Here is an 18,376-nt window from a genome sequence, read left to right as displayed (position 1 = left end):
GAACAGGGACACTGCAGCAGTGCACTCTATTCTCTTCCTATTAACCTCCTTTCTGACCAATGGAAGCAGGAAAAGAAAAAATGGGTTTCATATGAAAACGAAACAACATACCTACTCAGAATACACTTGTCATCCTCTGAACATTCTTCTTTTGAGCTGCAACAATACAAATGGGATATAAATCTCAGCATAGCCTTAGGCCACGGCTAAGAGAAATCAGTGACTAAATTCGGCAGCCTGTTTTCCTCCTGTGCAAGCTCTGACCAAACAATACGAGAATGCCATTATGGAAAAAGCCCATTGCAAAAATCAGTCCTTCTAATCCATAGCTAGGAAGACAAAATAAAGCCCAAATCACTGCAGGTTTCTGCATGCTCTTCTAACAGCTTCTGCTTCAGGATGCTCTCATTTTCCTATTCCCACTTCCAAGGAGGATGAGCAAAATCTCATGCATTTTACAACACGCTATGGGAACACAAATACCACTGTCTCCTGCAGCAGAGAAGCAGAGAGGAGCACGCTGTTATCGCAGGCTTTGGAGGGATGCTATCAACAGCCTCATGCTCAACATCCCCCCCAGCAGCTCAGACATCGCCTGGAGAACTGACGAAGTAGATGGGCACACCGGTGGCCATCAGGGACCACCCCACACCTCCACGCTCTGCCTGGGGACCTCCCGGGGCTGGTGACTGCAGGGAGCATGGGAGGGAACATTGTGCATAGGCAGAGCAGGTTTTTAGGGAGAAGGCGGCAGAGCTTCAACTGCGCTGACTCCCTTACAGGGGCAAAACTGGAACAAGCCACTTTCAATGCATTGCCACAGAAGACAACCCAACACAAGGGTGTTTAATCTTGAGATGTCAGAACAGCCTCAGTACAGCTCGGTGATTCTTGTGTTCATCAGGACAGCTCAATCCTGTCACAAAAAAGCCAACACCCTGTCACGCTGCTCCGCAATAAAGGACAGAACCAGCAGCAGAATTCCTATAAACTGGAACATTTAATGGCATTTAATAGCACTCCGATCGGGTTTTGTAATGGTGAAACCTACGCTGTTCAGTTTATTTTGGGGATGAAATCACCAGGGAATAATTGCTGCTTCTGATCATTATTATTGCAAACGTTTGCCCAAAATAGTTTTGGGCACTGGAAGCTGTTACCATAACCACAGGCGAGGAGCTGCAGTAATGCAGGGTGGTGGGAGCCGAGGACTGATTCAAACCCAGATGCACTCTGACAAACAGCTCAGGAGCACTCTCGCACTCCTCTGAAGTTCCAAATTACACATGAGCAGCATTAATGCAGGCAACAAATTCCACACAAACTGCTCCAGGAAAGCAGAGCAGACCTTTGCTGTGCAGGACAACAGAGTTTATACGCTATCAACACCACCCTACATGCTATAAACACCATCCTGAAGAGAGCAAGTACGTGGGTTTAGGTCAAAGAAGTCTTACTTTCAGTAAAATTCCTGCATTCATATGCAAACAGCCATGCCTGTCTGCACACCCTGCAAATATTACCTGCAACAGCCTCATACATATATATACATACATATATAGATATATATATATAACACCAGTGTTAGACCTTGCCTTCTCTGCACTGAAGGAAGTGCAGGATGTAACAAATTTAACCCAAAGTGAAATCTGAAAGAGATGTCAGACAGCAGCTACTACAAGCACAAAGAAAACCATCACTGCTTTAAATTCATACATTCAATCTTGCTGTTGCATCTGCCATCGTACAGAAGCTGTCTTTAAATCTAAACAGCAAACACTGTTACTGCCTCCCTCGCATCCAGTGCAACCAAATGGGAACTGCTCTTACAGTCTGCACCTCCTGCTCTGCTGACCCCAAGGAGCTGATGACACAGTTCGTTTATTGACAGCAGCATTGCCCATGTAAAAGAATGAGCCTTAGGGCAATCAATGGGCCACTTTTCCAAAACAGGCTCTTGAGCAGTAAACTGAAAACCAGCTAAAGCCACGGAGCCATTCCCAAGCACTCACTGGTACTGAAGTCAATCAGTGCACACCCAGAAATCAGTTACTTCTCCCTTTTGAATACAGGATCATTCATCCCATAGGGCAACAACACTCCTCAAACACCTGCCCTCCTTTGGGGGCTGCTGTTCCCATTCATTTTTCCATTTAGCTCACAAGCAACCTAGCTAAAACCTTTACAGAAAACACAGCAACAGCAACCGGCTGAAATCCACAAATCCCAAGCCCAGCCCAGCTTCACCTCCTCCTCATGTCCCACACATTCTGCTTGATAACAGAGCCATTGTACGAGATGCAGAACTGAAGGAAGCAGCAATGCCAGGTACTCTAGAAATGCTTTTCACTTGCAGAAGAAGCACCACATGAGCAGTGAGTCACCTATCTCATACACAGGGAGGAAAACAAGAAATCAAATTCCATTCTTTCCCTGACAGCCACAAGTGGGTTGTGTATTCCCAGGGAAAACACTAGTGAGATGCATTCGACGCTTTACATAAATATTCCTAAAACAACAGAAAATTGCAGTATATTTTTCTGCTATTTTAATGCAGACTCCAAAACAACAGTTTAATTACACATTTCAAAACACAGGGGAAAAAACAGCTATCTCCTGGAGCACGCTGCCCCCAACCAACAGACATTTCTGCCCTCCTATCACATTCCTTTGCCATTCATCCCCAGACCGAGTTCAACTCGTGGTGGTTTCAGTCTTACACTTGTAAAAAACAAAGCTGGAAACTAAGTGCTCAGTGAAGTGACCTGCTGTGGTTAAAAGATTCGCTGTTCAGCTCTACCCAGCTGCTCACCTCTCTGCTTTTATCCATCTACTGAGGATCAGAGGAACTGAAACACTAAGGGGAAACAGGGTGATGCCACATGGAAATGTGCTCAGGTCTTGCAACCCTTTCTAGCGTGACCTGAAAAGTCTCCCGCACTTCCAGAACTTCAGGCTTCCTTAAGCTGTACTGGAAGAAACACAAAGTTACAGGGACGGTGTGAGCTACGTCTCCCATTTCCCCTAGAAATACAGACAACAGAAAGGTCTAAAGCACAGAACCCCAGCCTGGTTTGTGTTGGAAGGGACCTTAAATCTCACCCAGCTCCAACCCCTGCCAGGGGCAGGGACCCCTTCCACTGGAGCAGCTTGCTCCAAGCCCCTGTGTCCAACCTGGCCTTGAGCACTGCCAGGGATGGGGCAGCCACAGCTTCTCTGGGCACCCTGTGCCAGCGCCTCAGCACCCTCCCAGGGAAGAGCTTCTGCCTAAGAGCTCAGCTCAGTCTCCCCTCGGGCAGGTTCAAGCCATTCCCCTTGGCCTGTCCCTACAGGCCCTTGTCCCAAGCCCCTCTCCAGGTTCCCTGCAGCCCCTTTAGGCACTGGAGCTGCTCTAAGGTCTCCCCTTCAGGAGCCTTCTCTTGTCCAGGCTGCCCCAGCCCAGCTCTCTCAGCCTGGCTCCAGAGCAGAGCTGCTCCAGCCCCCGCAGCAGCTCCATAGCCCTTTATTATAAACCTTTGTTACATAAAGGTTCAGACATCTGACACACAACAAAACTGAAGTTCAGTGCTTTCAGAAGTGCCCATGCAGCATCTTCCACAGGTCCTGCGAGACCTCACCACTGCTGAGCCCTTCCACCAGCACTACTGCACACTCAGGGGAGTTTTCAACATCTTTATGGTGCTGCACGCACTGCTGTACACAGGCATCACTTCACACCGGAACACCATCCTTCGGAAATACAGAACTAAGGAAAGAATAACACTGGGCAAAGCTCTGAGGGGGACCTGTGGAGGTGGGATGAGGGGCTCAGCTCAGGGACAGCCACCAGGGAAGGAAGCAAAGAACCAAAAGGGATCCTGCAAATAGCACCGGACTGCTCTGCAAGCCAGTCCCATCACTCACCTGTGCTGCTCTAGTGAATCCCAGCAGGCCCGGGATACAACACCAACAGTGGTAAGGGCTTGTCCCAGGGCAAAGTCCTCAGAAACAGTAAAAAATCCAAGTTGTAATTCAGGTCTTGGCCTGTCAGAGCGAGCTGAAGGAAGACAAAAACCCCCTTTGCCTCCTTGCTTCACAAGCCTGGGGTCTGCCCCACACCAATTCATTTAACTATTCAAACCAGATAAGGGTTTGATGTAAGAACAACCCTGGCTATGTCTGGCACAGGGCACCACCACCTCACCCCACACAGGGCAGTCCTGCCCCAGCACCCCACTAAGACCAGTCATGCCCAATACACTGGCTCGTATGAGTACCCCTACAAATGGAACCAAACCTTCTTTTAAGGTATATTTAAGTACTTTTTGATCTCCACCATCATGGAGATGACTGCCCCACAGACAGGCTTCTCTAAGAAGGAAAGCATCCCATGAGATGGTATCTAAAAACCTTATTACATCAACTTGTCATCAAATACTTGGCAACACTGCACAAAGATCAAGTTTCCAGATTGCTAGAACGAAACAGATCCTATTCTGAAAACAGCATTTAAATGCTTATTGGTGGGTTTTGCACACCGTTTCCATTGACTGCTTCTAACCCTTAACACTGGCACACCTATAAGCGGTTACAACTATAAAGCTATATATTACCATGTTGATAATTTATACTTGCATAGCACCAGCTAACCTGAAGAGCTCGTATCAGACAGGAACTGGTCTTATTCCGCAAACTGGTAAAGCAAAATACATGTTCATGGGAAACTGGGATGATGTGGAACAGCTCAGGGAACAATTCCACTGCACACAGGAAGGACCCCTTCCTTCCTTCCATCCTGCACTTCAAACTACTTCCAACTTCATAAGCTTTACAGATGTAAAAGCCAGGACAAAACCCAGAGTTTACACATTTTGATCAATAACAATGAGTGTACCTTTAAGTGGCTCCCTTAAACGTTAAGGCCTAAAGTGAGCCAACTTTCCTTCAACCAAAATTTGACCGACAGCTTTAAAATCAGCTTAGCAGCATCCAGAGTAGTTCTCGCAATCAAAACGCTCTTAGGAAAATCAGTGATGCCACCTTCTGGCATTCATCAGAACTGCTGCACAAGACTAATACTGGTTTTCCCAAATTCCCATTTTAAATGGGGAAAACAAGAAGAGCACAACCAGAAAACTCAATTTCTATAGACACTGGTGCAAAATGTGACCTTTTTTTAAGCTTCAATATAAAACCGTATCTAAATGTCAAACTTGCACCAGCAATTTCTCAAGCAGAAAAAGATCATCAGTGAAGGAAGACAGGCGGCACAGAATTAGATATGAAACAACATTAATGACCTATGATGATAACTGACCCCAGACGTGCCAACTCTGATGCTCCACTGCTCCTCACAAGACAAACACTTGGTGACTCTCCAACCTTCACCCACCAAGTTGATATTTCTGGCTATAATTTTCCACTTTGAACTATACAAGTTTAATTACATGCATCTAAAATGGAATTAGTGAGTTTGGGGTGTAGGTATCAGACAAGCCTACTCCCTGCTCAGGTACTTGTACATAAGCAGCAGAACCAACATAAGGCACAGCTGAAGCATTAGGACATCTATGTACATCCCCACTTGCCCATCACACCTTCCCCACAAGCCTCTGCATATTCCTTCAGCTCCCTGCAGTGTATGTGCCATTGTATAATCATTGTCTGCCCGTCCAAACAAAGCAGTACTTCTGTTAAAAAGCTTTGCTCTCATGTGTTGGTACATTAAGGGTTTTCATTCATTCTTAGGTTCAGCAGTTTGGTTTCCGAGATGCGGTGATTATCATTTTGCCCACAATGATCATACACAGAAGGCTGCATACACATCACAGACCATGACTTTCAGCACAACCACCACCAGCAGACACGCAGCAGCATCACTGCATTTGCCTGGACACCAGAAATAACTAATATAACTAAATATAGCACCAAATAATACTTCAGAAAAGTCATTGTGGCAACTCGGACCAGGCCTAACGTGACTGTGGCCACTGATCTAAGTCTTGCTGCATATTGCACCAAATGTGGCCTGGAAAACGCAGTGCTATAATCCCACATAATGAAGGGTTAAAGTAACCAAATGTACAAAAACTAAAGTCAAGCATTGGCATCAGTCATGCCTGAGCTGCTCCTTTATTTATAGCCATTTATAATTGTCACCAAAGAAACTTTTGCAGCTTAAGCAAAGCATTTCTTCACTTACTCGGATCACTGATTCTACATTTCGACCCTCGAACAGACAGCTGTGTTGGGGTACAGGGGTTCAGAGGCAGTCTCAGATTAATGCAGTACATTTATAACACTGAAATCCTTGAAAGCTGAAGTTTTGAGGGTTTGAATAGCACGTACCAGAAACGTGGAAATGAGACAAAACTAATGGTGGGGGGGCCTAGGAAACCCTATGAAAAGCTCTTTCCCTGAACCACAGACCCCAGCAGACTCCAGGCACCTTCCTGCACGCAGAAAGCAGCCGCTGGGGACATTCTTTCTTTGAACAAGACAAAACTTGCTGGGTCCTAAAATGTGCTATCAGGGATATAGGGGGGACCAGCAGCAATGATCAATTTCAGCCCAAAATGCTGCTTTGTTAGAAAGATCTCTTTGAAGACAACTGGGCATGTTCTAAACAGTTACATTCATTAAACAGGTAGGAAGTTGTTCAGGATCCTCAGCCATCGTATCAAACACCTCAATGTAAAATACCCACACCTAGTATTAGCAGACAAGGAGCCTATTTCTGATTATCTGTTATCAGCAACACGAGCAGTGCCCAAGGCACAGTGTAACTGAGCTTTTCCTTCAGAGCTGTAATCTACTGAAAGCAGACAGAATGCAAAGGGCAGGAATCTAATTAAAAGTATTGAGCCTCAGCTCTCTGCTGTTGAATGCACATAACATGCACTCAAGGGGGAATGCTTTCAAGCACTGCATTGTGTTCAGGGGTTGAATGTACTCAAGGGGGAATGGCTTGAACCTGCCCAAGGGGAGACTGAGCTGAGCTCTTAGGCAGAAGCTCTTCCCTGGGAGGGTGCTGAGGCGCTGGCACAGGGTGCCCAGAGAAGCTGTGGCTGCCCCATCCCTGGCAGTGCTCAAGGCCAGGTTGGACACAGGGGCTTGGAGCAAGCTGCTCCAGTGGAAGGGGTCCCTGCCCGTGGCAGGGGTTGGAGCTGGGTGAGCTTTAAGGTCCCTTCCAACCCAAACCAGGCTGGGGTTCTCTAAATTCTTTTTAACAGCAAATTCCAGTAATATGATTCAGTTCATTTACCCTTTTTCTCCCTCCCTTTGCTCCCAAGTTCTGCATTGTAAATGGTCTTACAAGCAAGTACATTAACTGCCCAGAGAACAAGGCCTTTCCTGTTCTTAAGCAGCACTCCTCATTCCTCCTAAGCCATGCATAGCAGAGAGGTGGCTTATGCTGCCTTCAGCTCCAGCCACATCACGTAATTACTCCTCACCCACCACCGTCTGTGTCACTGTGGAAGAGCAGCAATGACAAGGATTTCCGGCTGACAATGACAGCCCTGTGACGTCCTGGCAAAGCCCCGGAGCAAAACGCCGGATGGATACTCTGTGCTTCATGGGCCCAGCTCTAATTACGTGAGAACAGAACTGAACACAGTCGCATTGGAGCTCTAATTACTGTGGAGACAGAACAAGAGAGCAAAGAGGAGCCCAGGCAACAGCCAAAGATGCTGCTCTAGCCAGGAGACATCAGCTCATCTGCTTTGGTTCTCATGTGCCACTTTACTCCCACATTGCTCTGACTCACCCAAGTCATGTCAATCCACATCTAAGCAACTGCAGCTTCAGCTCTGCTATCCTTGTCCAGCCGGGGTACTACAGAACCTGCTGACTTGTTGATACATGACCTCTGTGCTCTTCGGGACAACTGAAGCAAACTGAGACCTTATGAAAAGTCAACAGATTCACATCAAATTAAGCCTGCTTTCAGATCCTTGCCTGATCCACCTCCACCTTCTTGGCTGTCAGCTTTGATTCAACTCACCTCCACCAGGTGAGCTGGAGCAGCAGAATGAAACCAGAAGTCTGGAATTTGGAACAGGGCACTTACACACTGAACACGTCTGGAATCCAATGTGATGGAGCGGGATGTGATAACACAGCTTGGGAAGACGCAAGGAGATTAGCAAGATGCTCAGGTTTCAGAAATGCCATAGGAAGGTCAGGCATAAATATACAGAGAGCATCATCACAAGGCAGAGCAGCAGCAGCTACAGCTGAGGGGTTTCTGTGACAGAGACGCTTCCAGTGCAGATACAACCCAGCAGCTCTCATTCTCACAGCACAACAGCAAGCCCGAAGTGCAGCCCATAAACCACATCAGCTCCAGATGCAAAACCTACTGAGCTCTCCACACAGTTAAACCAGCAAACTGGGTGTCCTGTTCTTCCAGCACAGCCTCCACCACTGCACAGTTACCTAAGATAGGCCTGATTTTGCATCCAGGTGAACTAAAAGCTGACAGACAAACACATCCCAGCTGCTCAAGAACAAGGGAACCATCAGAAACACGTTCCCAAGCTGCACACACCTCCAGCATGGAAAACTGGAACACGCAAGCGGGGTTGTGGCTTGGTTGGGTTTTGTAACGCAAGGTTTTTTGGTGTTCAGGTGTGGGGATTTCTTCCCCTTCAAGTAAGGCACAAATACACACATCCTGCAGTCGTTTGGGGTTTTCTGTTCGTCGGTTTCCAACTGTAGGAAGTACCGAACGATTTAGCACCCACAAAGGTACACTTCCCTTCCCACAACTCGCCTGCTTCTTTCCTTAGCAGCAAAATGAAATAAACTCGATCAGAGGCACCACCAACAAGCTTTATGGGTTTTCTCCTTCCCTTTATGAATAAAGAACAATGTGATTCTTCCCCAGTTGACTAGACACGAGGACACTGATTATAGATGAACATTAGCACCACAAGCATTGTCTGGGAGTAAGGGATTTAGAGACAGCAAGATGAAAACTTGTACTTCCAGAGTGCTTATTTAGATGCTCAGCTGCTGGCTAAGGCAGATTCAACTGCCTATTCAAGTGATTCCTTTTTGAAACAATAGCAGTGAAGTTCTGGAGTGTTCTGTGCATTATCGGTTTCAGAACCATGCCAGTCTGTACCCACAGGGATATGCCCAATGGAAATACATGGTCACAACAGATAAATTATGTGCAGAAAACCAAATCCCATACCCTCTCAAAGGCAGAATGCTGTACATACTCAGTAGTTTAGATGTAGGACTCTAAAGCACACTACCATAAGCATAAAGTCACTTTGGATAAAGCGTCTCTTGAACTTGATGCACTGAAGCAAACCCCAAAGTGAGCAGGGAAACAGGCACTTGTGACACTGCAGCCACCACCTGACACCAAGGGAACAGCTACAGCCAACACACGAGACAGATACAGAACAGAAAGGGAAAGAGACTCAGCATGAGCTGACATTGCACTGCCAACAACATGGCCCCGTGTTGTCTCTGCTTTAGAGAGCTTGGTGATAAAGGGTTGAAATCTTATGCAGAGTACCTGTTTTTGTTGACAACCCTATTTTGTCTGACCCTGTGTCGTGGTTTAAACCCAACCACAAAAGCTCGTCCACTCACTCCCCCCCCTTCTTGCCCTCCCCCTGCTCCCGGAGGGACGGAGAGGAGAATCGAAAAGAATGCAACTCCCACAGGTTGAGGTAAGAACAGTAACTAAGGTATAACACAAATCACTGCTGCTGCCACCAATAATAGTAATGATAGAGGAAATAGCAAGAGGAAAGAATACAACAGCCGCCCAATAACTCACCCCGCTCCCCCCAGCCGAGCACCAACCGGTACCTCCTCCAACTCTGCAGTCCTCACCTCCAGCCCACTAGCCCTTCCGGGTCACTCCCCGTTACATCCCGGCCGTGCCGTGCTGTGGTATGGATACCTCTTTGGTCAGTTGGGTCAGGTGTCCTGTCTCTGCTTCCTCCCGGCCTCCCCTCCTCCCTGGCAGAGCATGAGCCTCAGAAGGTCCTTGGTCAGACCAAACATTTGAGCAGCAACCGAAAACATCGGCGTTATCAGCGCTGTTCCCAGGCCAAAAAATGAAAACATAGCCCTGCACTAGCTACTAAGAAGGAGAAAAATAACTGCCACTGCTGAACCCAGGACAGCCTGGGAGAACATTCCAGGGTCAACCTTCCCAACAACTGCTCACCAGGGAGCTGTGCAGGGGTTGGAACTCTGTGAGCTTTAAGGTCTTTTCCAACACAAACCAGTCTGGGATTCTGTGATTACGTTTTGGTTTACCTCTGTACACCAGTATTGCTCCTCAGGTCAGTATTTAAACATCACCTAAAGGGAGTTTCTGCCAGCCCAACACTGAGCTTACTTCTCACAGCACCAAGTAAGAGCAGAGCATCTTTAAGTTCCAAAGACTAAAAGATCTAGACTTGTCACAGAGTGAGTCGTTCACATGGATGGAGTAACAGAGATCTGCTTCACGAGGAAGTGCATCAATTCCTTCAATGTGTTGGTTTGGGTTTAATCTCACTTTACCTAACACAAAGCCCTCTCCCTGCAGAAGGCAGTGCCCAGAGCCTCTCAGCAAGAGCCAGGAGCTGACAGAGCCCAGGTCAGAGTTACAAGCACAAGTTGTCAATGAACTGTTCACAACTGTGAGCAGCAGTTGTTACAGCAGCACTTTGCTCCTGCAATCCCTGCACGAGAAGTTGATTCTCTCTGATCAAAAGCCACCAAAACTGAACATGACAAGAACTGAGCGCTCTGCCAGCACCACCACAGCAGAGGCCCAGACCTGTCCCATCCAGCTGCAAACACCCTGTGCAACATCTGCTGAGCCAGGGCTGCTTAGGAGCAAGGGTTAAAGAGGGCACCATAGAACCAGAGAAATACTGCCCACAGCGTTTCCTCTTTGAACAGACTACAACAAAGTTCCTCCCTACATCACAAAACCCAACGTACTCTGTGCAAAGCTGTTCCGTTTTGGGTCCTTGAAGCAAACACAGGAGCTCATCATGAAAAACAGAAAGCTGTGTGAAACTGTCCAAAGTCTAACATTTCAGGAAGTTTTCTTACTAAAAACCCAACAGCCCTCATGCTGCACCCAGGAGCTGGTTAACATTCAGCAGCAGGTACATGCAGGATCACTCCAGAGCTCCTGCAATGCCCTTTACCAGCTCTGTAATTCAGGTGAGCCACATGCACTGAGGAATGAGCCTGTGTAACAGAACAGGACCCACTACACTGATCTCTGTAACACTAACCCAGATTTAAACTCAGGGCAAGTAATTCTTGCTTTATGTAAACCATTCTACAGCAGCTCTAGCCTGTGCAACAGAGAGCACCATCAACATGACACAAACATCTGGCTTGGGAAAAACACACTCTAATATGCAGGATGAAGCTGGCAATGGAATCATTCCTGATGCGCAGACTGTAAAGCTCCAAGAGATCAAGTGCTTTGTCCTCATCACAGAATCCCAGCCTGGTTTGGGTTGGAAGGGACCCTAAAGCTCATCCAGTTCCAAACCCTGTGTCCAACCTGGCCTTGAGCACTGCCAGGGATGGGGCAGCCATAGGTTCTCTAGGCACCCTGTGCCAGCACCTCAGCATCTTCATCATCCTAAAACATGTCCCATAATGGTCCAGGACACGTGCACCAAATCAGAACACAAAGTGTTTCACTGCAGAACCACAGCAACCTTCAGTAAGACAATGAGCAGAGGGTAGAATAAACCTCTAGAGCCATCACAGGGGGACAGAACCACCTTTAGACAGTCTGAGTGCCACCAAACCGATAATCTCAAAACCATTCAGCAACTTCAACCTCTGCAGAGCATTTGCACGAACACAATCGTGCTTCTGTGCTCCAGAGCTAAACCAGGATTACTTCATGGCCTAAGTACCCCAGCATCTGTGCCTGACGGAGCTTGGCTCCCAAGTCAATCCCTGCTTTGGCAGTTTCAGGCTTCCCCACCGAACTCCAAGAGCAACAGGTCTGACAATAACAGACTCGCTATTGCATTTCAAAGTGAACATACATGAAACTTGATGTAACTAATATCTAAAACCAGCCCTGTCTGCTCATACACCAAGTGACACGTAGGACAATACCTCATCCACATTTACATGTGGCACCAGGTCAGGGCACTGGGCAATGCCAGCTTCGACCCACTGCCCTGAAAGAGCCAGGCAGCAGAAAGCAGAGTTTCTGCAACACTGAGATGCTGCAGCAAAACACTGCTGTAAATGAAATATTACTTTGAACAGCAGGTCAGCCGATCACTGCCTGGATTTGCACAATGAACCAAATGTGAATTCTCACACATTTACAGCAAGATGGATCCAAATCTGATGCAGGTTATTAGATGGCCAAAAAACTTCTCATCAATTGGATGTGTTCTTAGAATGCTTGAGTCCTTACAGAATTACCACATCTTCAGTGTTCTGAGGACTTCCATGTCACCCACATGTGCCACCCTTCATCAAGCCCAAGTCACCTATGGCTACAACTTCAGCATATTCCAGCTCATTCATCACCTATACTAAATACATTCACACTGGTGAAACAAACTCCTCTGAGAAAAGGTTGGTTAGATAAGCACTGCATGCAACAAAATCCAGCACGCAGAAGCAATCCAGCAGTGAAACACCTGTGTTGTCTCCAGGAATACAACAGGACGTGCAACGTTTGGATCCCACCTTCTCCTCACTAGCAGGGAAAACCCTGATAAGAAACCAGCTGCTGACTGACAGCTCTTTTCAGAGGACCAAGCTTTATGTCAGGCAAAGCAAACAGAACATACTAGCCCATTCAGAAGGGAACTGAATAGCTGAGATACAGTGTCCCCTCCAGTGTCCAGCTTGTCACATACACCCCTCGTGTGCTGATTACCCAGGACACAGCTCAAGTGCCCATTGCTATGGTACAAATTGGACTCACTCAGACTTGGGCAGATGTCAAGTAGAACAAGGCACCCTCATTCCGCCTGTCAGGAAGAAAACGGCACAGGGGATGGGTGTGCATCCCTGCTTTGGGCCAAGTACTTTACTTCCACAATTCTAAGTTCAATATTATCCAACAAACTTAAGGAATTCATGTTGTTTGAAGTTTATGAATGCAGGAGACAATACTACTAAATGGGAAAAGTTTCATTGTACATTCTCACTTTATTATCAAAGCCACTTTTTAACTACGTAGACTAAGTTGCAGTACGTATTTTAAGCTCTTTAAATCTTCTGCATGAGCATTCAAAAGGTAAACCATTTTTCAACTTCTATCCAGAAACACCACACAAGCAGAAGTGCACAGTAATAGCCATGATAAGAACAGCAACAGGTAATAACAATTTCACCCCATAAACTGTATGTAACTGTATAAATACCTTTCACAGAAACAGATATTACACCACAGAGGTTAAAGCCAAGGTTATGATCATGTAGAAGTGAGAAATCAGTTCCTGCACCTCCACCAAGGAGTAAGCTCTATTCAAACTACCCATATTCACCCTTGTAACAGCCCCAAGAGAACTCATGAAACCAGGCAGACATTACCTGTTATTTCAGCTACTAACACTGACACAGAGGAGCCTTAATGTAGGCAAATCCAGAAGCACTCTTCAGAGGGTGTCACTGGCCATAAGCCTTATCCGCTCCCTTAAGCATCAGAGCACAACCTGCCCAAGCCATATGCTGAAGCCTGTAAAGAGCTGACTGCTGTGCATCCAAAAGGTCCTTAGGAGCAGCCATCTGTACAACTCCAATGCCAGCCCCACAAGATAAGGGGGGGGTCTATTTTTCAGAGCCTGTTCTGAAAATTACCACATAGAGCTAACATCTGTAAATATACTCAAAGGAATCTGTTCTGTCTGATCAGTAACTCTGGCATCACTATGGAAATATTTCAGGTGTGAGGGTGATAATTGAAACATTTATACCTAAACTATTTCTTGTTAAAAATAAATAATTAAGAAGGAGATCAATCAAGTTCCAATTTTATGAAGCTGATAAACACAAAACCCTGAAATAGTTTGGGTTGAAGGGACCTTAAAGCTCCTCCAGCTCCAACCCCTGCCACGGGCAGGGACCCCTTCCACTGGAGCAGCTTGCTCCAAGCCCCTGTGTCCAACCTGGCCTTGAGCACTGCCAGGGATGGGGCAATGACAAAGATACCTTATTAAACAAAAGGAAGTTATTGCTCACTTGCAAGTTCTTCCAAGCTCTGCAGGGTGACACCCAGCCAGCACATAAACATGCACCCATCTAACCACTGGAGCTGTCTAAAGTACAGCAAACTTCTGCAAGCCTGCACAGATCAGGCCACACAACCTCTACTTTCTTCCTCCCCCCCTTACACCTTCTAGAAAGCTACAGCAAGAGCTTGATGAACATTTTTTCTGGGCTATTAAAAAGCTCCTTTGTCCCAAGGAAGCGGCTTAGGAATTTGAAACAAAAGCAACTGAAGCAAACCAAGCCTTTGGTCCCATCCCCTCACTGCTAACTGCAGAAATCTCTGCTGGTGAGTCTGGACAATTTAAACACAGACTCTTATGAGAACAGTGTCATCCACAAAGGAAGCAGCCCCCTAAGCAAATCCTGCCTGACTTACTGCCAAAACAAGCCTTTCTCAGGGACAGACCAGGGGAGCTGCAGAAGAAAGCTCTGCCCAGGAGATGATGCAGGGATTGTTTGAGCCCTGACCAGAATCTGAAAATAAGAACAATGCATGCCATGACCAAAGAATCCACTAATGCACTGCTCTGCTCACTCACAAAAGGTATCGCAGAACCTAATTTTATTACAAATACGAATCATTATTCCTAGAAGTTACATTATTAAATAATATTCCCCATTATCACTGCTACTCAGCCAAGGGTGGCAAAGTCTTCCTGCACTTCAGGCACCGGACAGTGATCTCCAGGTCAGAGTGGATCAAATGGACACTGTCTCCTGGCTAAGTCAGCTGGATCAGCACAAGGATTTCTCCTGCTGCTTCATAAAGAAGCCAGCACCTGGCCAGGACACAGTTAGGAAGAAATCCTCCCACAGCCTTCCTGAACTGGCAAGCAGAGCCTGGAGGGAGCCAGGAGAAAGAGGAGTACAAGCCAATATTGTCTGGAAGCAGATTTTCCTCTTGACTGAAAGGAAGACAAACTACCAGCCCCTATTTGCACATGCAGAACCTCATCCCACAATGAGGAAATTCATCATTGTGGATGATTTTTTGTAAGTACTTACTAAATCACAAAACCATCTCTACACAAAGGGCTCCAGGATGAGGGAAGCCTAAAAAACCACTTAAACCCCTTCTCCTTAGATCTAGGTCACAAAAAAGGCAAACTCCGTGTTTAAAACCCAAACTGGTTCCTACCTAGCAGTTTAAGCAGTTGTTAACTAAACAATTCCGAGTCTATTACAAAAAAAGTCTATTTTTCAATTAAAAACACCACATCATTTTCCTGGTGTAGGATTAATACTGCAAATGCAAACTAAAATCGGAAGTGGAAGAGCCCAAGGTAAGAGCAGTTCTTTAACTCGAGCTCTTCAGTGCCAAGAAAAGCACTTTGAAAAGCTGCCCACAAAGGCACCATTATCCTGGATAACAAAGCAGTAGCTCCAGAGTATCAAAGCTTATGGTTTAAAAGAAAGCACTTGAGACCGTGTTACTTGTATTATACTTAAAAAATGAAATAAGCATGAAGACTATCATGGAAAATCCTAAAATAACACACTGCTTTAAATCCCAACTGTTCCTGCTCTGTGCACTGGGACTAACTGCCCCAGAGGAGAGAGCTGGTTGCTGATGAGGCTACAGCACTAGAACCAGCCTATTTATGGAGTCCATCTGACAACTAAGACATTGCATCATCTAATTGTGATCATAAAAATGACCTTGTTTCCACAGAAGTAAATCCTTTAAGTACTTCTTTAGCTACAGTTATGTTCTGTCATAGAGGTCCTTCCTTCCCTGCGGTATTTTGGGAACGCAGTTTAAGTGTGTGCTCCCAGAATAACTTTGTGTTCCAGCGGACAGGAAAGCTGCTATTGAGTGCTATTTCCATCTCTTTTAGAGTAAATGTATCAGACTTCCAATCAAAATTAAACAAGAAAGTGCCAATAACCTCCTATGTAGAACGGGCAGCACCTTTAACTTCACAGAGGAGCTTCTGTAAGTACCAAGTCAACCCTAATACAGGTTCCCCATCTACCCAATGTCAGGGGGTTTACTCTGTCTAGAACACATTGAGCAGTCAACAGCAAAAATCACGCCAGCATCACAGTTAATCAGTTCTGAAGCCATTCACATTCTAGTGCTCTGCCTTCCAGCTCTTCCTGGAAACCACAGACAAAGCTGACTGTCGAAATAGAGGGTTTCATATTTACAGCTTTCTAGACGCAAATCTAGACCCAGATGGAACTGTTGGACAAGTTGCACAGTTATTCTAAGTCAGGGGGGAAAAAAGAATGGTCATTCCCACACAGGCATTTTGGGCTTTTTAGAAAGCCCCCATCAGATACTCACAAAGTGTCTCTCCACATCATCTCTGGTACGTGGAAATACCTCCTCTGCTTCTCATGCACCTGCGGTCAAACAGAAAAGAACTGAGGCAGAGTCATAGCCAGCCCGACACAGCCTCTGCCTCTCAGCCCCCATGGATCCTCTCAAAAGGACCCAAGATCCATCCTAAGCATTGACACACAACATGGCTTTTCCCCCTCTTCACTTTGGCCAGTAAAATGACAAGAGATAAAGGAGCACAGAAGAAAGGAAACTGCTTGTTTGCATGTATCCCACTGCTCCGCCTGCGGGATCAGGGCTGAGTTATGAAAAGCAATCAAGGGAACAGGGAGCACATGCCCTAGATTCTTCTAATAATCTCCTGGTTTAACCCAGTTGCTCCTGAGCCTGCCTATCCCATGGACAGTTCACTGAAATGGAAGCTCCGGCTCATTCAAGCCACCTTTACAGCTCATTATTTATGTGCAAGAGGTAACCACATTCATCTGTGCAGAAGAGGCCAAAATGTTAATGAGTTCCAGTTTCAAGATCTAATGGAACTGATAAAAAAAAACCCTTGTTCCATATGTTTGTGCCTCAAGAGTGTGATATCTCACAGCCATTACCTAAACCAAATGACTACAGACTATATCCCAGTTTGTGAACTCGTACTTCCACTTATCGGACAGTGAGAAAGTTGTCACCAAATTGAAAGGCTACATCACTAACAGCAAGTGCTGCAAGACACAGAATCACAGAACCCCAGCCTGGTTTGGGTTGGAAGGGACCTTACAGCTCCTCCAGCTCCAACCCCTGCCACGGGCAGGGACCCCTTCCACTGGAGCAGCTTGCTCCAAGCCCCTGTGTCCAACCTGGCCTTGAGCACTGCCAGGGATGGGGCAGCCACAGCTTCTCTGGGCACCCTGTGCCAGCGCCTCAGCACCCTCCCAGGGAAGAGCTTCTGCCTAAGAGCTCAGCTCAGTCTCCCCTCGGGCAGGTTCAAGCCATCCCCCCGCATCCTATCACTAACACTAAATAAGTGTTAGTAGGTCACAATAAATTTGTGCTGTACCCAGCGAAACCAGACCTGAATTCCCAAATAGATCAGTTTCACCTTCTTCCAGAGGCTGCTGAACACATCAGACTGGCCAAACTATTCACATACAGTCAGGACTACCTCTAACAACTTTAATCCTGATGCCCAGTTTCAAAACAGAAGCTGCTACACTGAAAACCCTTCTACCTGTGCATGGCCCCCCTTCCCTGAAGGTTGCTCCGGGATGAGGTTTTATAGCAGAACAGCTTTTGTTACCTGCTCACGTTACTCTGCTAAGGAGAGAAAGCTGAGCCAGATACACTGCAAGGCGAAAGCCGAATGCCTTCTTTTGGGGCATTTGTATAAACCCACTGCTAGTGAGGCAAAGAAACAGCTTCTCTGGAGCCACGTGGCTGGGCTGCAGTACAAAATCATGAGAAATGCCACAAGTACACTTGCTTTCTCCTGTCCACAGGAGACCAAAGATTACAAAGATAGGTCAGGATGGACAAGCTGATGCACCCAACAGGACAGGATGGACAAGCTGATGTGCCCAAAGATAGGACAGGATGGACAAGCTGATGCACCCAACAGGACAGGATGGACAAGCTGATGTGCCCAAAGATAGGACAGGATGGACAAGCTGATGCGCCCAAGATAGGAAAGGATGGACAAGCTGATGCACTCAAGTTCTACAACTGGCAACTGATGGATTTTCTTCCAATAAAGTACAAAATTCAGCAGCTGCATGAGGAATATTTACGAGGTCTCCCTACCACCAAAATCCAGACAGTTCAAATTCCATGGCAAACTTTTCATCCTCTGAAGAGTGGTGTTAAGAGTTAACTTTCACCTTTAAC

At 46.4% G+C, this 18,376-nt stretch overlaps 1 protein-coding gene across 6 annotated transcripts in view; it reads right to left on the bottom strand.

Annotated features, from left to right (window-relative positions):
• Positions 1–18,376, bottom strand: part of KLHL13 (kelch like family member 13) — a 61,468-nt gene that overhangs the window by 28,391 nt on the left and 14,701 nt on the right. For 2 of the 6 annotated variants that reach the window (XM_065689483.1, XM_065689482.1), the window contains one exon: positions 16,505–16,563. The exons of 2 other annotated variants lie outside the window; for them this stretch is intronic. In XM_065689483.1, coding sequence (XP_065545555.1) covers positions 16,505–16,524 — 20 coding nt within the window. In that variant the 5' untranslated portion in view covers positions 16,525–16,563. Of the gene's footprint in view, positions 1–9,781; positions 9,873–16,504; positions 16,581–18,376 lie in introns of those variants that run through there. 2 more of the 6 variants (XM_065689484.1, XM_065689485.1) reach the window with 2 other exon arrangements.

This window comes from Lathamus discolor, chromosome 9, assembly GCF_037157495.1.
Source record: "Lathamus discolor isolate bLatDis1 chromosome 9, bLatDis1.hap1, whole genome shotgun sequence".
Taxonomy (NCBI): domain Eukaryota; kingdom Metazoa; phylum Chordata; class Aves; order Psittaciformes; family Psittacidae; genus Lathamus; species Lathamus discolor.
This window is presented reverse-complemented; position numbering and strand designations above follow the sequence as displayed.